This window comes from Cavia porcellus, unplaced genomic scaffold (assembly GCF_034190915.1).
Source record: "Cavia porcellus strain 051 isolate PalLab524CR breed Dunkin Hartley unplaced genomic scaffold, mCavPor4.1 scaffold_6, whole genome shotgun sequence".
NCBI lineage: Eukaryota > Metazoa > Chordata > Mammalia > Rodentia > Caviidae > Cavia > Cavia porcellus.
This window is the reverse complement of record NW_026947489.1, coordinates 77521504-77542650: the sequence shown is the minus strand read 5'-3', so window position 1 is coordinate 77542650 and position 21147 is coordinate 77521504. Positions and strand designations below refer to the sequence as shown.

The window sequence follows — 21147 nt, the reverse complement described above, 5'->3', positions numbered from 1 at the left end:
ATTACAAAAGCAATTCCCGTTTCCTAGAACATCTGAGAAACACAGAAAGGTACAAGCAGGAAAATCTCAGTGCATTGCCTTGGGCAGAAATTCATTTCATTCCTGTCTCCTTGTTCTTTTTCGGTTGATTATATGATCTTGTTAAACTCAGACATCATAGAGACACACCCTCAGTTTTGGAAGGTAGCGGACCCACTACCAGGTCACGATGCCTGCTGTTCTGACAGTCTCTTGTATGTGCCTTAATAATATTGATGAGTCATTATCAGGAAGGGCCTGCTGGAATTTTCTTTTATACCATTTACCCTGTTTGGATCCCACCAGCTTTCAGATCTCAGCCACAAACCTGCCAAGCTCTCAGGTGACTTCAAATGTAGGTGCCAGCCCAAGTTCCTAGCTGCCCTAGGGGGCTGGATAGGTGGGGATGCTTCATAGTGGGCTCCTCTGTGCTCTGGAAGGACTTAGGGACCCTCTTAGCCCTTGAGGTACTGTCTTTGCCTTCTTGGGACAGCCTTAGGGGTCCTGTTTTTCTGGCCCCACTGTGAGAGCTGGGTCAGCTGGGGCTGGAGTGACCCAGAGCAGGTACAGGTTAACTGTAACTGCATCTTGTGTCGATGTGAGGGATGGAGATGTGGAGTAGACTGACAGAGGGTCCCCGAGAGTACATGGTTCCTGCCAGGGCTCGGGTTGTAACCTTTTGAAACCAGAAGTGCTTGCTGGAGGGCGTGTGGGTAGAGGCTGCCTCCCCTTCTGGTCTGCTCAGTCCAGCAGAGTGCAGCACCAGCCCAGGGGACATTGGGAGACTGCAAAGCGGGGGTGCTGGGCTACACAGGCCTGGGAGTTAATCCTGGCTTCACCTCTTTGGGAACCTTGTGGCCCCAGCAAGTGGCTTCCATGTTTTTGAGCCTCAGTCTTCTCATCTTTAAAATGGAAATATAGCATCCTTTTCACTGAGGGATGTGACAGTTGGAGGAGATAATATAACTGTGCATCTAGGAGTTTTCACTGAGTGACTACAGTGGCCGACACACCAGCACACTTCATGGGTATTGTTCACATGTCAGGGGTGGCAGTGTGACAATGGGGTGCAGGACCTGAGGAGAACTTGCCCAGGCTGCGGGGTCCCTGGGATTTCAAGGAGGAGCTGTTTTTCCTGTCCTGCCCAGATACTCAGACCGCAAAGCCTTTATATCCTCCGGACCTCTCACCTGCCCTGCCCAGCCATCGGAGCAGTCTCACGCTCCTTGCCAGCTGGCCACAGCTGCCTCCTGGCCTCCTTTCCTCTGCCTCCTCCCTGTTTCCCAGCTCTTCGCAGAAGCCAGAGTGAGCTTTTCAAGATGTTAATCAAATCGAATCACTCTCCTTAGAGCTCGTCAGTGGCTTCAGATTGAGCTCTGGGACGTGTGTCCATGCAGTGTATCCTTGTTTGCTCCTCCTGTCTCACTGGGCATTTTTAGAAAATTATTATTATTATTTTAATCTCTGCCTTCCTTGGCTCCTTGGATTGTAGCCTCAGTGCCCACTTTCCTGGTAGCTGTGTCTCGGCTTGAGCCTTGGCACCTTCTGTTCCATCTAGCTGGGGGCTCCCCAGTTTTGTATCACATGGTGGGGTTCTTGCCCTCCGTCTGCTCTGTCCTCAGGTGTTCTCAGAGCCCCTTCCTTGGTCCCCAGCTAATGGGCCTCTTGCCCCTGGCTTCCTCCCCCATTATCTGCAGCTCCCTATCAGAAGCCAGCATGTGGGTTTACTTATTTATGGATTTTCTTCCTTACTGAGCATAACTTCTGTGAGAATAAGGGCTGTGCCTGTCCCTGGCTTGTTCATGACAATATTTGCAGTGGCTGGCATACCCTAGGTATTTAGTAGTCGAGTGAATAAATGGTTAGCCATTAGCCAGGGGAAAGGCTGGGCATGGATCAGTACCCTAGTTACAGGACCAGCACAGGTGGCCTAGTCTTGGGACCCTGTGGTGGCCATGCCCAGGCCGTGCTTGGGTTGGAGACAGGAAGCACATGCCCACTGACTCTGGGTCATGTGTTGCAGGCGGCTGGTGGAGCGGCTGGAGACCATGAGGCGAAATGTGATGGGGAATGGCATCTCTCAGTGTCTGCTGTGTGGGGAGCTGCTGGGCTTCCTGGGCAGCTCCTCGGTGTTCTGCAGAGACTGCCGGAAGGTAAGACCTGCTCGGCCCTGCCATTCTGGAGACTCGGCCCAGACCAACTCTGCTACTCTGTGGCTCTGTACCCTGTCTCCGAGGGAGTGTGTGTGTTTGTACATGTGCGTGCATGTACGTGCGATGTTCAGAACCAAGGTGTGAAGGAGAGCCTGGCTTCTAGGGCCAGCTCTAGGGAGCAGACTTTTGGTTTAGAGGCTGGGTGGGGTCCACTTCTACATTTAGGCATAGGATCTCAGAAGACTTGTGTGCCACCTCAGCCTCGTCTTCCTCATCTGTAGAGTGTGGGTAAGGGGAACATTTGTCTGGTAACCAGGCCCTCAGTAAATGCTGTTTTCCTCAGGGCCAAACCACATGCTAGGATTTCACTTTCTATTCCTATTGGTCTGTTTTCCTTGGTCCTCAAAGAATATGCAGTCAGAAGAAATGTTTTCCTTATGGCAAATTGTACCATATATTCAATTACTTAATGTTGAGTTAAAGGTATTTTAAAATACTACTTTTAGTGCTTCCTAGAGCTTCTGATTGCTTTTCTCCATCTTATTGCCCTAAGTACAACACACATCCCAAATGTCAAGCTCATTGAGTATCTCAGTTTCACCATCTATCACCTGGAGCTCAACTGGGTTTTCTTCAGAGCCCTTCTAGGTTTTTATTCCTGCTCTAGTCTAGGCCAGTTGCTGCACAGAAATTATCATGGGACGTCCCTTTGCTGCCCTCCTTGCTTAGACACATGCAGGTATTTCCAAGTTACCGCATCTTCCTCTATTTTGTTTTCACCCTAGTTTTTTAGGAATCTACCTCCAAGTAACTTCCATGTCAGGCACTATTTTAAACCCGGAGTTGTAATAATGAACCTTCCTTCTTGAGGTCACATTGGGTGCAGAAACTAAAAACCAATATGTCAAGTAAATAAGACCTGGGAAGGAATAATAGGAGACAAAGACTAGGGACAGGGCAGGGAGATAAAGGTGGAGTGGACCACAACATACGGGAAGAGAAATAAATGAGAACTTGGAACATCAAGGCCATTGGAATCCTTGTCAGGGCATTTTTAGTGGCATTTGGAAGCCAGATGAGAAAGAGGTTAACATACCCAGTTAATAAGTAGGACAGCCAGGATTTGGGCTACGATCGTTTCCCTCCCAGCTCTGTCACATGTATGGGATGAACTGGCTGAGCAGTGTGGATTAATCGGTCCAAGCACAATGGAGGGACCTGAGTGTTGGGGTGTCTGGCTCCTCTGTAGGGCCTGGACTAGAAACTAGTGTAGGCTGTGGGCTTAGGACTCAGGAATGTTTCACTCGCAGGATTTGGGCAACTGGGTTATGTTTACCTGGGAGAAATGACCCCGACAGCCTGTTTCCTCTTGTCCTTCAGTCCCTCAGCTGCTCTAAATATTATAGGTTTATGGAACCGTGAAGAAGAGCCAGGCTTGTCTTCTGCTCTGGAAATGTTCAGGGCCTTTAGCACGGAGATTGCTGCTGCTCCGGCTACCGAAGAGTTAATCCAGCTGTTCCTAGGAGACATTTCCTAGGCAACAGTGCTGAGGGCCAGGGAGACCTCAGCTGCATGGGGCTGTGTGGAATTGTTCTTCCCTACTCCACCTTCCCAATGCCTGCTGGGTACCCCCCGGCCCCTTTTAAAGGGGTTTCTACTCTGCAGCAGGCTGGGGACTGAGTCCTGGCTTGGCTGGGAAGGTGGGGGAGACCTTTGAGCTTTGGAGACATTTGTTCCAGGCCCGAGTTGTGGGGAGAGGCAATAAATGGAGCCCTAGATGGATGAAGAGCATTTAGAAGATATGGGGGTGGGGTGTCCTAATCTGTCAGAAGATTGTGTCACTGATTTGTGGTTATTCAGTTTTTAGCTAGGAGAGGGCCCTCCATGTGCCGACCCCATTCTAGATACCGGCCATACTCTGACATGTACAAAATCCTTGTTCTTACTGAGATGATTTTCCAGTGACAGACAAGAGAGACAACAAATAATGGATGAATGAACATAAAAATTTCAAGTAGACCCAGTGCTGTATATTGAATTAAGACAGAGTGATGTGGTAGGATTTGGCTGCGGTTTTTGAGCTCAGACCTGAACCTAAGCATCAGTCAGCCTCAGCAAAAATCTGAGTAGAAAAGTGTTCCAGGCAGAGGCAACAGCAGGTAGGGAGGCCCTGAGGCAGAACCAGCTAGGCTTGTCTAAGGGACAGTATGAGGAGACATCTGGGCTGGTGGGAGCCAGAGGTGTGGTGGTGACTGACCACCCCAAATTTTTATAAGTCGAGGTGTGGATCTGGGGTTTTAATGGAAATGTAAAGGGAGATGCTGGTGGGTGTGCAAGCAGGGGTGTGGTGTGATCGGAGGTGTGTTTAAGGAATGTCCCTCGCTGCTGTGTGTTACAAGGGGACACGAAAAGCAGGAGACAAATTCAATGGTGATGACAGCCACTGGGAGGTGACAGGCTTGGGAACAGATTATAGAGGTCTTACACTGAAAGAGAGCTGGAGTCTCTGGCATATCTGAAGCAGATGAGGAAGAATTAGAAAGACCAGCTGGGGGTTCTATAAAAGACAAAGTCCTCGACTATAAGGGGCTAGGGCAGGAGGCCACTTGGTCCACCTGTGACCTGGGGCAGCAGGTCCTCCCAGGCTGCCCAACAAGTACCGTTCCTACACAGGACCTGGGGCCCTGACTGGGTTGAAGGGTCTCCTCTTGCACTTGTAGGACCGACTCCAAGTTCTTCCAGGGACCTGGGATGGCAGCTCCAGCTTCCCCAACAGCAGGATCAGAGATGCTGATGCCTGGTGGTCCTAACTTGGCCACCCTGTAGTGACCTTGTACACATTGTTTTACATCTTTGGGCCTCCACTTCTTCACCTGTAAGACAGGGTTACAGTGCCTCTGTCATAACCAGGCAGGTGTGAGGAGTGGATGAAGCAGCACAGGGGTCTCCGAGCAGCATCCAGTCCGTCAGGTCTCCTGTTACTGTCATTGATGCTCCCGGTCCACCCCAAGTCCTTCCTGCTCAGATTGCTCACTTTGCTCCAAACAGGGACCTGGTTTCCCACAGATCTCAGGAGAGCACGGGTGACACCTCCTGGGGTTGTCAGCTCCAGCTGTCATTGGGACATACAACTCACTGGGTGACTTTGACAACAGGCATTTGTCTCCTTGTGGGTTTGGAGACCTGGGCTGCTGTGGGCTCTCTTCTGGGCGGGCAGACATCCGCCACCTCCATGGAACGTCACACAACAGCGAGCAAGGTCTTTCCTCTTTTCCTCTTCGTATAAAGTCACTAATCCTATCAGATTACAGCCCTACCCTGTGACCTCACTCTACCGTATAATGACTCCCTGAGGATCCTCCTTCAGAGATGGTCACATTGGGGGCTGTGGTGTCAGAGTCAGAATTTTGGTTTTTTGGACTTAAAATTAGAGCTGCCACAATGAACTTACTGTTTTCCAACATTTATGTAAAAGTCTCTGAACACCTTTGTAGCTCTCTAGGTTTGGATGTGCTGTGCCAGCAAGAAGGTCCTGCTGTTTTGGGGCCAGTGGCTCATGTGAGACCACCGAACCACTAATTCTGCCTATCGAAAGACTCCCAGGTGAGAGAAGCCCAAAGGAGAGGTGCTCACTTCCTTGAGTCTTGATGGTCAAAGACAGTGTTCTGCCGGGTGATTTCTGTAGCTGCTGGAACCAGGGTTCCCAGGACTGAGAGCTGCTAGGAGAAGTTGGGCTCTGAAGGCCAAGAGAGTAAAGGCCATCAGGGAGGGCAGGACACTACCCTGCCACTGCTAAGGCTGAGCTAGAAATAGGCTGGACATTTGCATGGTAGGGAGGCTCTGCTGATGGATGTGGTGGGAGATTGACTTGGGAGAAGGGGGCTTGGTGGAGGGCTAGAGCACACTCCAGTGGCCTCTCAGGGTTGAGATCTAGGACTGGAAGACACGGGGCTGAGCTGAGAGCTTTGGGAAGCTAAGGTTTATGGAGCTTGGGTATCTGGGGGACAAGCTGCATTTGTCAGGGAATCAACAGATCTGTAAGGTCCTGGGGGCCCAGATGATGATTACAAAGGCATAGATACCCAGGTGATGGTCACTTAGGATCTGAGTCCCTGAAGAGTTAAGGAGTCTTAGGCCTGGACCCTGCAAAGCTTTAGCCCTTACAGAGGCTCTGTGGTGTCTAGGAGAAGAGGGATGGTATCAGTTTTCACTGATTCAGCAAATGCTTGTATACTTACCTGTGCCTGGCAATGGGGGCCTGGTACAAGGAGACCTGGACCCTTGCCCTCTGAGAAAGAGAAGTTAATCACTTGCAGCTATTGAATTACAGTCAGGGTTGGTGCTAAACAGGCAGCCTTGGGGACTAGGAGAGCTCTGCCAGGGTGCAGGGCATCAGGAGCCCTCCCCTCCGGGCTTGCTGGTTTGTGGGGAACTGTTTCTGCATTCTCCGTCCTCACCTTTTGCAGTGGGTTGCAGCCTGTAGAGTGGGCAGGCTGTAGAGAAGGGACATGGAAGAGATCTCTGACATGGGAGTGTCCAGACCCTTGTCCGCGAGGGAGGACAGATCTTCAAGTGCTCCTGGTGACAGGCGTCCCCAGCAAGAGCTCTGGCAGTGTTTAGCAGCCATGAGCTAATGAGCGCGCGCGGGTGGAAGGCAGTGCCGTCCTCAGTTGGAGCTGCATCCCCTCTGTAATTGGGCCTGCATGCCCAGGCTGCCTGCCCTCATTATCCCAGGGCCGTGGTGGGAAGGAAGAGGGTTTGGCTGCTTAATTGGAGAGGCCTGGTGCTCCTGATTGCTGAGGATCTGAGTCAGCCAGCCTTCGGTCTAATTGAGAGTTCAACCTCACCAGCCATTGGCCAGGGGTAGAGGAAGTGAGGCTGCACGAGGACCCTCCTGGGCCTAGCATAACAGTGCCCCATTCCAGGGAAGCAGTCAGGTGGATTTTTTTTTTTGTAATCCCAGCCAACTGGATCTCATGGTCTGTGAAATGATCTCGGGTCGTGGGTACTGACTCCTGGCAAAAGAGGAAGTTTAGCTTTGTTGGGCTGAGCATGGCCCTAGCCCAGCATGGGGGAGTGCTGCAGGGAAGGAGCTGGGCCAGGCCAGATTCCTCCTGCCCTCTCTCTGAGGAGGAGGTAGGTCCTGCTGAGGGCCAACCCAGATCTTCATCGAGGGAGCTGGCAGAAACCCTGGGCTGGGTGGAGGCCGGGCCATGTTCTCCCTCCCTATTGAGCGCTGAAGACTTGGGGCTGCTGAGCCAGGGAGGAATAGATGGAATTTCCTTGTTACTTTCCTGCCTGGCCACTGGTCCTGGGCAGTCAAAGGAGGCAGAGCCCTGGCCCAGCCATTTCCATCTCTGTTTATTCCCAGCGCTCAGCCCTCAGCCTGAGAGTTGGTTTCTGATCTGCCAGCAGCAGGACTTCCGAAGGATCTCCTGACCTCCAGGAAGGGCTTTCTTCTGTCCTATGAAGCTTTGGGAGTCTTGGGCCACACATTTTCCAGAGAGCTCCTTCTGGAGGTGGAGACTTCAGGGCAGTTGCAGAGAGTTCGAGTGCTAGGAGGATCCTTGCTACTCAAAGTGTGGGCCAAGGACCAGCAGTGTGTCTGTCTCCTCCATGCAGTTGAAAATGCAGATTCTCAGGCCCCTGTGGACTTCTTGCACTGAATCTGCCTTTTAAATAGATTGCCTTCGCATACTGTCATTAAGGTTCATCCATGAGACATGTCAGAATCCCTCCCACCCTTTTACGTTTCACTTATCCACTCTTCTGTGATGGAGGCTTGACCTGCCTCCACACCATAGCTATGGTGAATAATGCAGCTGTGTCAGAGTTGTGTAAATATCTCTTTGCGATCCTGCTGTATCAACACAGCAGTGGAATTGCTGGGTCGTATGCTAATTCTATGTTTAATTTTTCTAGGCGCTGCCATGCTGTTTTCCGTTGTGGCTGCAGCATATTACATTCCTGCCAGCAGTGCGCAAGGGTTAGGAGGTGTCTGTTTTTTTGCAGGGCCTCCCATCCAAATGCGAGAGCTGTGAAAGTCGCTGGTGGCTCCATCTGCCGCCTCCTTTCCAGACTACCGTATCCCTCTGGTGGAACCATAGAAGCATCAGCTTCCCTAAGCAATAGCCATTTCATCTGTGCTGTCTCCAAATTGGCCTCGCCGTGTCCTTTCTCCTCCTCGACCTAATTCAATGTAGAAGGCATGTGTTTGTGCTTCATTATGAAGATAGATTTTTTTTCATTCAACTATTGATGTTTCCTAAATTCCCAGAAAAAGTCACTTAATTCATTTGCCCTGAGGGAGCCGCCCTGGCTGCTCACCCGTCGCCAAGGCTATTTGGCAGGAATTGACTTGGCTCTTATTGCCCAGATCAGGAATTGGACCAGACACACCGTGCAGCATCTTGGAACATCTGCCTTGCTTGGCATGTGATGAGCAGAACATCTCCATTAAGGCTCCCTTTTTTCTTGCTATTTTGGTGCCTGCAGAGAGCCCCCCCCCCCATGAAAGAAAGAAAGAACTGCCACTTGGTACAGTTCAGAACCCATTCCGTTCACTCTGGCATGCTACTCACCTTTAGCTCAGGGTCATTAGGACAGAGGAGGTTGGCTCAAGGGCCACGCATTGCTGATTGCAAGCCCAGAGCTTGCTGGACTCACACCCACATTATTGTCTTGTGGGTCAGTGCTATAGCTCTCTGGAGACTGCCCACTTAGTTCACATCATGTCAGGCTTGTAGGGTGAGGAGGCAGAGATGCCAGCCACTACCCTTCAGGAGCTCACAGTTGGTGACAGACAGTGCATCACACCATGATTCCCTGCAAGGCAGGGAATGATCTGGGAGTAGAACCTACAGTAGTGGGGGGCTCCTCTGCTGGACAAAGCTGATGCTGGAGCCAGACATGGGAGGCAGTGGTGAGGTGCCAGGGCAAGGCATGGCCAGAGTAGAAACAACTCTGTAGAGAAAGTGCAGGTACAGGCGGGAACTTGGCATAGCTGGTGATTTGGGTGTGTGGGAGAGTGAGGTGAGCAGAGAAGAAGAAAGGTAGCATGAGAGAAGAAAGGAGAAGAAGGTAGAATGGCACAGAAGGAGACACAGGAGGGGTAAAGGGAATAGCACAGACTGCAGGAGGGAGAAGGGAATGATGGGCACATCAGAAAAGGCTTCTTGGGCCAGAACAAGGTGTTTGGGTTTCTTCTGCTCAGAGTAGAGGTTACTAAACAGGGAGATGGCAAACACTAAAGTCTTTGGGGAGAGGCTAAGTACTCGTGCAGATTTGGAAGATCTGTGGTGGGTTGAGTAAACATGCCCATACTGAATTATCAGATTAGCAGTAGCCAGGTCATGAATCAAAGTAGGAACAATCATAGTGGAGTGGAAACTCAAAGACAGATAACAAGTAATGAAAGCTGTGGTGATTGACATCTCCACTTTGCAGGTCAGGAAAGGGACACTAAGTGGACTCGAAGTCCCTTTCTGGGTCACAAAGCAGTCCAGGTCAGGGACTGATGGCGCTGCCCACCAGGCTGCAGCAGGCCTGGCATGAGGACAGGGCTGGGGCAGAAGCAGTCATAGGAAAGGGCTTCATGGCTTGTCTGGGAACGTTTCTATGACCTGATGTCCCTCAGTGTCCTGCTGTTGAAGTATGAGAGCTTCTGTGTGCATTCAGGTCACCCAGGCATGTGGGGGATCAAAGCAGAGAAGTACAATTCTGTGACCCCTCAAGGCTGCCCAGTGGGACATAGTGGATAGAGGGGGCTGTGTGAGCTGGGGCTCCGGGAAAAGTTAGTTCTGCTCTGCCTAGCCCCTCAGCTTGAGGTGAGTACCCCAGGGGGGCCATCTTCAGCATGACAGGCTCATCCACCAAGGTCAAGACCTGTCTTGACCTTGCTCCAACTTGGGCTTCTAGTCTGAGCCTCAACTCCTCCAGTGCCAGAACTCATGACTGATTCCGTTTCCAGAATTGATAGCACCTGCCATCTCCCCTGTTCCAGGCAGCATCGTGGCTCTGTTCCTTCCCTGTGCCAGGGCCCAGAACTGAATAGCACTAGATCAGGGGTCAGCACTATTCTGTTCAGTGCATGAGCTAGAAGAAATTCTGTGTTTGAAAATGGATGAGAAGAGAATCTTGTGATGTGTGAAAGTGATAGAAATTTCAAGTTTGGTGCCTGCAGAGATTTATTGGAATGTGGTCACACACCACCATTTGCATATTTGGCTATGGTTGCTTTGGTGTGACAGTGACAGAGTTGAATAGTTGTGACAGAACCTAAAATGTTGGTTTGCTGCCCTTTACCAAAGAATGTTCCTTCCTCTGTCCTAGCCCTGAGCTCTACCCAGGGTACCTGGCTGCTTCAAAGTGAGAAGGAAGTTGGGGGATAGCACAGTGGTACACCATTTCCATAGCATTTTTCTTACCCTGGGTTCTAAATCTTCAGCAATGGGAGGAAAAGAAAAGAAAGGAGGAGGAGGACAGAGAATACTCTGGATTATGACATTGGTGGAGGTCAAGGAATTCATGCCAAGATTGGTTGATTGGGCCCCAGTACATTAAAGAATTTGCTAAGATAGCATCTTACCTTCTGTCTTGGTTACTTTTCTCTCATTGCTGAGACAACATACCCAACGCCCAAAATTAAGGAAGGAAAGATTTATTTAGCTCACAGTTTGTGGAGGTTTTAATCTATAATCTGCTGGGTCCAAGGCAGGGTGGTTCATGGCAGAGGGTAACAGTTTGTGACTGCAGAAAACAGCAAAAGCAAGAAGAGCAGAAAGGGAAGAGTGCCAGAGAGAAGATGTTTTCTGTCCCTTATACTGTATGCAGGCTATCCACCCTAGGGAGGATGTCTATAATCCTAGCATTGGACCATGAATCAGACACAAACTGAAGAAGCCTGCGCCACCACATGAGGCTTTGGGGGGACATCCAGACATAAACCATACACCTTCCTGTGACTTTTTTTCTGTGTGTATGCTGGGCATGGAACCTAAGGCCTCAAGCATGTTAGGCAAACACTCTACTATGGTACTTAGCTGTATCCTTACCCCTCTTTTCCTGGAATTTAAAAAAGTGATGTATGCTATTGCACAAAGGTTTTGAGCACTGGATTTTGTGCCTACATTGTCCTGACCTAGGCTAGTTCCCTTACCTCTCTCTGTCTTTGTTCCTCACTTGCAGATTGGGGGAATAAAAGTACCTCCCTCAGAGGGAGGTTGCAAGGATAGAAATGAGTGAAGTATATGATAAGCTGTCAGAAATAATGCCTAGTACATAGTAGCTGCTCAGTAATTATAGACAGACAATACAGTTGTGCATAAAATGTTAACCTCACCCCTCCCCCTACCCCCATATTAGCAGTCTGGGTGTTTTAAGCCTTGCTCTCTTCACTCATATGCAAATGTACATGGGATCGTATACTGTGTTCATTTTCAATGAGATCATAATTGCTCCATATTCCATAACCTCCTTTTCTATTTTTTATTTAACATGACATATAAAGTCATCCTCCCAAGTCCATACATTCTAATCTAATTCCATTTTCTACCTATATTTCCGTGCCACCCCTCTCTCCTGGGATGCTCACAGCCTCTGTTTGGGACAGGCCGGGGTGGTGTGAGTAAAAGCAGGGAGGGCTGTGACTCACCCACCCTCTCGGATTGCAGACACTTCGCTCCTTTTTCCTGCGAAGTCCAGCCTCTTCACCTAGTCTGACTGTGTCCCAGGGGCCACAGCCTTCTGTGCTGCCATCCTCCCTGCCACACAGAGACACCTGCCCACATCTGAAACCCAGTGGGCTTGGTTCATTTTGAATTCCCAGAAGGCATGTTGGTCCTCTTTCAGATCAGAGGACAGAGACAGCAGGTGGGGTGAACACCGTGTTGCCTAACTCCTTAAGTAAAATACCTCCAAGTCTTGGCTGTCCCTACCCTGCAGCACCCACAGCTGCAGAGGTCAGGAGGTTAGAAGATCACAACTGGTCACAGATGGGCTCTGAGCTTCCACTGTGACCTTGCATAAAAATCCCTCCCTATACAAGAAAGAGGTCGGATGAGAGCCTCTCGGGCCCTTCCAGCACTTTCTTCCTGTGGCTCTCTGGCAGGATCCAACCTAGTAGCCTCACCATTCCTAGACTGTTTCCCATGGTGGGAAGCCGATGCCCATTTCCCTCACTCTGGACCTCAGTCCACTGTGTGGGTGCTTTCAAGTCATGCGGGGTTTGCTTCCCACCTCCCTCTGCCTCGGACATGGCTATGGTGCCCTGTGTCCCTGCAGTCTCCCAAGGAGAGATAGGCAAAGGCAATGTTCAGTCCTGTGTTCCAGATGAGAAACCAAGGCCCAGGATTTCGGCTGCCTATGGTTTTGAATGTCATAAAAGCTGAAGATATGCTGGAGACCCTCAGAGGACGGTGTTATTGGGTGCCAGTTTGCAGATGAGGTACCAAGGTCAATGTCTGTGTGTCCCCAACACTAGGGAAGGGGTCACAGTTTCTAGGGCACATTAGGTAGTAGGAGGTGATACCCAGCCTGGCCCCCTCTTCCCGCAACATGTATGTCATGTTAAATAGAAAAGGAGGTTATGGAATATGGAGCCCTCACTCCACTTTCTCACAACCTGGAGATGGCTGCACACCTGTGGAGGTGTGTGTGTGGTTTTTTTTGCGGGGGTGAGGGGGGTGTTACGCCTGGGCCTGGTGAAGCTGGCCTCTTTGTTTAATGGGTATCTGCTCCTGTTGCATTGAGTTGGGGGCCTGAGGAGTCTGGGCAGGACCTGTAGGCTCATCCAGAATGGTCTGCAGTGACATGTCCCCTGGGCATGTCTGCCCTACACTGCTCCTAGCCCCTTTCATGGCCCTTTATGGCTCTTTTTGCTGGGTCTCATCAGTGTGGCTGTGAGCGTCTCCAGCAGCAGGAAACATTGTTGGCAAATCTGTTTAGTGGCTATTACTGGGAGCAGTAATTCTGTGCAGCCTCTTGTCCTCTGTTGTGGTAAATAGCAGATAATGACATTTCCAGTCTGTGGCGTGGCTCGGTGCCACACACCTCGCCGGCTGCCCCAGCCAGCTGCCACACTTCACAAGGCCTGTGATTCTTCAGCGCTCTCAAATCACCCCTCTGTTTCCAGATACCGAGTTCCCTACGGCTGTGTGATGGTCACTGACCATAGTTCAGGGTGGACCATAGTTCACTCTTATGTGCCATCAGGGTGGCCACCAGAGCTAGCTCGCTTGCTGACAGTGTAACAAGGGGAGCATGGGGAGCTGGCTCTTTTCCTGGGGCTCTCTTTTGCCCAGGTGTCAAAACCAGGAATCAATTGCTAGACACATAGCTCAGTGATAGAGCTCTTGGCTGGCACACACAAGGGCCTGGGTTCGATACACAGCACCCCTTCAAAGAAGCAAACAAACAAAAACCAACAATCAGTCCTTTGTAGAGGATCGTTGGGGATTCTTTAGCCCTCTTGTTTCCAAACTGCTCCTTACCCTGTCATTCCAGCTCTTAGAGAGAACTGATTCTCTCCATAAGGCTGAAAGGGTGATGACCTGCCAGGCCTTCCAGAGAAGCAGGGAGAGGAGGGTGGTTTGGGTCCCACAGGGAGCAAGGACTTAGCACTGGGTTAGCCCAGAGCAGGGGTGCCATGCCTGTAAAGGGCCCAGCAGGCTTCCGACTGGTGGAGTCTCATTGTTTTCCAGCTCGTTCTCTGCTCTTCTCCTATTTATCTTGCTGAAATGCTATCTGACGTTGTCCTCTTCCTCCAAGTCCTCTGTGGCTCCCTGTGGCCTGCAGGCTAAAGTCTAATGCCACCACAGAGCATGCAGGGCCCTCAGCCTCTTCCCTGACTATAGTCTGCTGACCTCACCATAGGGGAAGGGGAAATCACGGCTGGGAATGCTGACTTCACCTGGCCCTGTCCTGTCGTCCCTCTCTGTGGAAGTCTGGTCCCACTCATCACCGTGGTCTCTATTTGATCATTAATGCTGTTGCTCCCAGAATGTGAAGAAACTCCAGGGTGTTTGTCCAGCCTGCTGTGTTCCTGGCCGGGTGGGATCTTGGAGGGACACTAGTATCCTTCGGTGAGTCGATGGGGGCAAACTGAGGAATGTATGTGGGGGTGCTGACTTGGTTTCTCATAGACATTGGCTTGGTCATTTTTATCTGCAGTCACCTAACATCTCCCTGACACCTCGATCTTCTCTGCAGCCCCGAATTGGAGTTGCTTGGGCAGGAAGGTGTCTGCATGCAGCTTCAGGTGGCATGGCTGTGCGCTGGGTCCTGGATCCTGGCTTTTCCTCTCCTCACATTTCTCTGTCCCATCAGCTCTGTCCCCAGGTCCTCGTCAGTCCAAGTGCCCACTCTAAGCTCACCTGCTCCCAGACCTGCCTGTTCTCTAGGGGACTTCTCCTGTGTCCTCTGCCTCTTACCCAACCCCAGGACATCCAAGCCCCTTCCCTGGCACCTTTGCCAGCCTCCTAGGAGGGTGCTGCTTCCTCGGGGTCTCACTTGGCCATGCCTTATTCTTTCCCTCAAACATTTATTGAGCCCCTGCAGTGTGTGAGAACCAGATTAGGTTTTGGAGCTATGTCTGAGAACAGGGCAGGCAAAGCCCAGGCCCTCCTGCCACACCTGTTCTGGGAAGGGTAAAACTGGCAACAAATAGCATCCACACCAACACGGAAATGGGCAGTGGTCCATAGGCACTGCCACTCCCCAAAGTTTGGAAGCCTCACCAGCACCATGTGCTGTCACCCCTACTTCTGCCTCTGCCCCCCTGAGCTTTCTCCCAAGGTCCTGTTTGTCAGTAGCAGTTAGACCACCCTCCCAAGGGAGTCTGGGGACAAAACCACAAATAGTAGTGCCTGCCCTGGTCCTGTTTCCACAGCTCCAGCCACCCTGCCTGGCAGCCTCCAAATGACCTTAGAGCTCTTCCTTTCTTCCCTTGGCCCTCCCTCTAGTGATCTAAGAATTCCGTAAGTACCTGGCAGTGTACAGAAAAGAGCCTGTGCTAAGCATGTGGAGGGCAGAGAACCTGGTCCATGTTCCCAGGAAAAGTGCCTTTCCTGAAACCTGGGTCTGATTCTCTCTCTTCCCTCCTTAATTAGACCCCAGGGGTCTGGGGGATTCCACTCAGCAGTACCTTATACTTATTACTTGGCCACCCCCTCCTTTCCAGACGGTCATGCACCAGTGCCTCCTAAGCTGTTTAAAATGAACAGTCTTGCGGGGTGAGGTATGTTCAGTGGTAGAGCACGTGCCCAGCACACATAAAGCCCTGGATTCACTCTCCAGCCTTCAGCCTTGAGTTACTCAGGATAGTACACTTTTGTGACCTCTGGTCACCCAGATATGTAGGGATCTCTTCCCACTAACTACCCATCGGTTCAGCAACTCATCCTCCAGCTGGGTGTCCTCCAACTCAGCTCTGACCTCAGTACCTGGAGCTGGTCAGATACATAGGGAAGGTGGTGTCAGATGTCAGTCACAGTCCAGGCCTTGGAACCTCTGAGTCACCACCCACATGGGGCTCCCATAACTCCATTTGTAGATTTAATTAATTTTCTAGGACAGCTTACAGAGACAATGCAGATGAAGACACACAGGGCATGACATGGGAAGGGGTGTGGAGGCTCTGTTCTGGGCACACTGCCCTCCTGGAACCTTCTATGTGCCTTGCTTTCTACAAACCCCTAGAACCCAGCCCTTTGGGGTTCATGTGGAGGCTGAGGTACATACGCATGATTGATGACAACATTGGCCATTGGTGATCAGTTTAACCTTCAGCTCCCTCTGTTCTCTGGGGGAGATCTCTAAAAGTATCTTGGCCTTTCTTTCTTTCTTTGTAAGTCCCTTTTATTTCAAAGAGCAAAACCCCACAAAATTTCAAAACACAACAATCAAGGAACAACAATGATACATACATTGCATATTTCCATCCCCAAATCAGTCACCCAGAGCACAAGACATTCGCATTCAGTTGTATGAACAGTACCAGTGCAAACCTTTCTCTTCAGTGAACTCTGAGAAATCAGTGGGTACTTACCAGTAAAATACTTATTTTAGGGTACACCAATCTGCACTTCCACCAACAGTGGAGAAGAGTTCCTTTTTCCCCACAGCCCCTCCAGCATTTGTTATTGGTTGGTTTTTTGATACTAGCCGTTCTTTTTGGGCTGCGGTGGAATCTCAGTGTTGTTTTAATTTGCATCTCTCAAAAGACCAGTGATGTTGAACATTTTTTCACATATTTATTTAATATTTGTATTTATTCATCTGAGAAGTATATATTCATCTCAGATGCCCATTTTTGGACTAGGTCTTTAAATCTGGGAGGACTGATTTTTTTGAGCTCTTTTTTTTATTTGTCTTTTTCCTTTTTATCGGTACCAGGGCTCGAACTCACGACTGCCTGCTTGCAAGGCAGGCGCTTATGCTGCTGAGCTAAATCCCCAGCCCCCTTTTTTTTTTTTGAGTTCTTGATAGTAATCCTTCATCTGAGGAACAGCTGAAAAATATTTTCTCCCACGTTGTTTCTCTCACTCTATTGCTGGTTTCTCTTGCTGTGTAAAAGCTTTTCAGAGAAATTGGCCTATAATTCGGTTTTTTTAGTTGGGTCCTTCTCTGGTTTTGCTAACAGGATAATGCTTGCTTCCAGGAATGAATTTGGGGCTATTGCTTCCCTTTCAGTTTCATTGAAAAGTTTGAAAAGTAGTGCTGTTAGGTCTTCTCTAAATTTCTTGTAGAATTCAGCAGTAAATCCATCAGGGCCTGGGCTTTTCTTTGTTGATGGGTTTTTAATTACATCTTTGATTTCATTGATTAATATTTGTTTATTTAGGATTTTTGTATCTTGGTTCAGCTTCAGTAATTCATATGTGTCTACATATCTGTCCATATCTTTTGTATTTTCCATCTTAATAGAATACAAATTTTCAAATAGGTATAGATCTGATTTTTTTTTTTAAATATGGAAGGCTTCATGAATTTGCATGTCATACTTGCACAGGGGCCATGCTAATCTTATCGTTCCAATTTTAGTATATGTGCTGCTGAAGCAGCACTGATCTTTTGAATTTCTGCAGGGTCCCTTGTGATTTTACCCTTTCATTCCTAATTGCATGAACTTGAGTCTTTTCTTTCTTTCTCTCTTTCTTTTTTTGATAAGGTAGCTAAAGGTTTGTCAATATTATTTAATCTTTCAAAGAACTGACTCTTCGATTTGATTCTTTGTATTGCTTTTTTAGTCTCCAGTGTATTAATTTCTGCTCTGATCTTTATAATTTCTTCCCTATTACAAGCTTTTGGCTTAGCCTGCCCTTCTTTTTCTAGAAGTTGAGGTTCATCACTAAGTCATTTATATGCATTTGCTCTGTTTTCCTGACATGGGTATTTCCTGCTATAAATTTGCTTTTTAAGACTGTTTTCATTGTGTTCCATATATTTCAGTACGTTGTACTATCATTATTACTCAGCTGTACAAGTTATCTAATTTCATCTTTAATTTCATCTGTGACTCATTGGTTGTTCAGCAGGGTGCTTAATCCCCATGTTATGAAGTTCTTGTGGGTCCTTTTGCCATGAATCTCCAATTTCATTACACTATAGTCTGATAGGATGCGTGGGAGATGTGAATTCTTTGTATTGACTTGAGCATGGTCAATGGGCCTGGATGTGGTCTGTCTTGGAGAATGTCCCATGTACAGCTAAGAAGAATGTATATTCTGGTGTTGCAGGGTGAAACACTCTACAGACATCTACTACATCCATTTGTTTAAAAGTTTGGTCCAGTTCTAACACTTCATTATTAATTTTTTCATCTAGTTGATCTATATTTTTATGACACTGAAGTACTGAGGTCTCCCAATACAATTGTATTAGGGCATACTTGATTTTTCATGTTTGTTAGTAATTGTTTATATAGTTGGGTGCACTGGTATTTATTGCATGTATATTTATGATTGTTATCTTTTTCTCCTGGATTGTTCCCTTTATGAGGAGGTAGTGACTTTCTTTATCTCCTTTGATCACTCTTAACTTAAAATTCAGTTTGTCCACAAATAGAATAGCTACCCCTGCTTTTCTCTGGGTTCTTGTTGCATGTAGTATTGTTTTCTATCCTTTGACTTTTAGTCTATGAATTTCTTTTTGAATTAAATGTGTTTCTTGTAAGCAGCGTATTGTGGATCTTGCTTCTTGATCCATTCTGCCAGTCTGTGTCTTTAGTTGGTGAATTGAGACCGTTAACATTGATGGTTATTGCTAGTATGTATTGACTTGTCCTCCTCATATTATTTTCCTGTTGTTGGATCCCCTGCCTTTTTTCTTCCTCCCTCTAATTGTTTTGCCTTGCTTGCTTCTGCTGGAGGTTCATGGAGCTATAGTCCTTATTATCTTTTTCTAAAATGTCCTTGAGAACATTTTAGAGTGCTGGTTTGGTGGTTATAAATTGTCTCAGATTTTCTTTGTCATGAAAGTATCTTATTTCTCCATCAGTTTTGAAAGATAGTTTTGTGGGGTACATTAATCTGGGTTGAAAGTTTTTTCCTTTAGAACTTGGAATACTTCACTCCAAGCTCTCCTTGACTTGAGAGTTTGTGCTGAGAAATCAGCTGTGATTCTAATGGCCTTTCCTTTATAGGTGATTTGTTTCTTTTCTGAAACTAACAGCTTTTAAGATTCTATCCTTGTGTTGAATTTCTGGAATCTTGACTATGATATGCCTGGCTGTAGATTTTTTTTGACCATTGCTAATTGGCGTTCTCTATGCTGCACTTATTTGTAAGTCAAATTCTTTTTCTCTACCAGAAAAGTTTTCTGCCCTGATGTCTGTGAACATTTTTTAGCTTTTTAATTGACTCCAATGAACTTACTCTTCTTTTAGCAGCTGCTGGATTGATTTCTCATGGTCCCTTCCCACTTTTGAGAATTTTTTCTTTTCCTGATCACTAACTGCTAATCTGTCCTTCAGTTTCTGAGATTGTGTCCTTCCATTGGCCTAATCTGCTTTGAAAATTTCAGTGGAATTTTTATTCTCCTGAATATCTGCTTGAATCTGCCGTCTGGATTCCATTTGTTTTACATGCTAAGCTTCCACAATTTTCTCAAGCTCATCTATTTTCTTAAGCTCATCTAACATCATTAAGCATGGTCTTTATCTAAGAGATTATTTCTGATTTCATTTTTTCAATTGCTTTGTTGTTACCACTTCAGGAAAGCCAGGTGAGAGGCTTCCAGATTGTCCCACTCATCGCCCCCTGGATTTGTCTTTGGTGAACTTGATGTCTGGGGTTGCATTTGGTTTAAGTGTCTTTTCATTTTTTCTGTCTTTTTTTAGTTTAATTCCTGGGATGCTGCTTGTGTATTGCCTATGATGGTTGCTTCATTGCTAGTATTTAGGATCTCTAGGTAGTTAGTGCATCTCTGAGGTATCTTCCAGGTTTAGCTGGTATTTGGATTTGAGCCTGTTGAAAGATCTTACCCCTTCAGTTTGTTGGAGATGAGAAGTTGTTGCTTGTTTGGCCCAGTCTGTGGTTCTCTGGCTCTGTGCCACAGTGTTTTCTGTGACCCTTAGTCAGTCTCAGTCATGAAATACCAGGGACAACAGCTGTTTGGAACAGTTATGGCTGTAGCGGTACCAATAGCATCAAACACATCCTAGAGAATGACAAATTGAGCCAACCCTTAATTTTCCACTTTTAACTGTATGAACTAGGCTTGTGGTTATGTAACAAAATCTAAAACAAACCAGAAAACTATATGCAGGGTACAAGTCACTTTTGCCCTCAGGTTACAATTTAAAATGGATTAAGGAGAAAATAGAGACACGTAAGAAAAGGAAGAGATTAGAAGCAAGGTTGGAGGACAAACGAGAATCACACCACCTCTGGGAGACTGAAGCAGAAGACTGAAGGAGAATAGAGATGGAAGAGATAGAAGGAAGAAAAGAATCAAATCACAACCACCAAGAGGCTAGGAGTCACATTCACACTCATATAAAAACAAGATCAAACAATGAAAGAGAAAGAGAAAAAAAAAGAAAAGAATGAAAACAAAGCCCCCTTTCCGCTTCCCTGTTCTCCCTGGTTTGACAGCCTGTGGAGACAGAGTCCCAGTTACTGAAGATCTCTCCCAGCAAGCCAGCTGTAGCTTTCTGGCAGGGTAGTGGGGGTAATCTCTTTTTTTTTTTTTTTTTTTTTTTTTTTTTAGTGGGGGTAATCTCAGCAGGCCTGCCCATGACCAGACTCACTGGGCTTGCCACTGCCCAAGCAGTTTCCACAGGTCTGAGCCCAGCTGGGACCTACTAGCTGGAGCCGGCAGCAGTTCTGGGTTCTGAGCTCAGCTAGCCTGTCTCCAAGATGGCTCCTGGCTGATCACTCTCTCCTGCAGGAGAACTAAGTTCTCTGCACTCACCACCAGCCAGTGCCATCCCTCACATCTGCTGCTCCCCTCTACTACCATGTCTCTGCAGAGGCTTCTGGGGTCACCAGCCATCACCATCACCATGGTGATGCAGGTTTGAGCTGTTCCTCTCATGTGGTCAGTCCTGTCCCAGGGAGAAGGCATTGCCGGCTACCTCCTTCTTTGGATTTTCTCTCTTCACATTTTCAGTGGGCTTCAACTCGCACTTTTAGATTTTTCGTATATCCAGTGGGCCCACTTCCTTCTTTCTTGTCTTCCTCATCCAGTGTCTGGATGGTGACTCTCAGAGAGACTGTTTTCTCTGCTGCTTACTGCTCCACCGTCTTTGTCTAGAAATTCTGTCTGGGTCTTTCTCATGGCCAGCTCCAGTCTTTCTCATGGCCAGCCCCGCAACCTGAGATGTCTTAGGGGTCACCAGCCACCTCATTACCATACCAAAGACATTCCTGTCACTGAAGATTCCCAGAGTTTTAGAGCAGGGCTAGAGGTTTTGCTCAGTGGCACAAGTGCCTGCCTGGCAAGCGTGAGGTCATGAGTTCAATCCCTGGTACCAATA

General features: G+C 48.1%; 1 protein-coding gene and 1 pseudogene across 9 annotated transcripts in view; one reads left to right on the top strand and one right to left on the bottom strand.

Annotated features, from left to right (window-relative positions):
- Rph3al (rabphilin 3A like (without C2 domains)) overlaps positions 1–21147 on the top strand; it is a 141851-nt gene that overhangs the window by 56948 nt on the left and 63756 nt on the right. For all 9 annotated transcript variants that reach the window (XM_003469544.5, XM_013152187.3, XM_013152190.3 and 6 more), the window contains one exon: positions 2042–2171. In XM_003469544.5, the coding sequence (XP_003469592.1) occupies positions 2042–2171 (130 nt within the window). The remainder of the gene's footprint in view (positions 1–2041; positions 2172–21147) is intronic.
- LOC111756831 (U6 spliceosomal RNA) lies at positions 17134–17233 on the bottom strand (annotated as a pseudogene).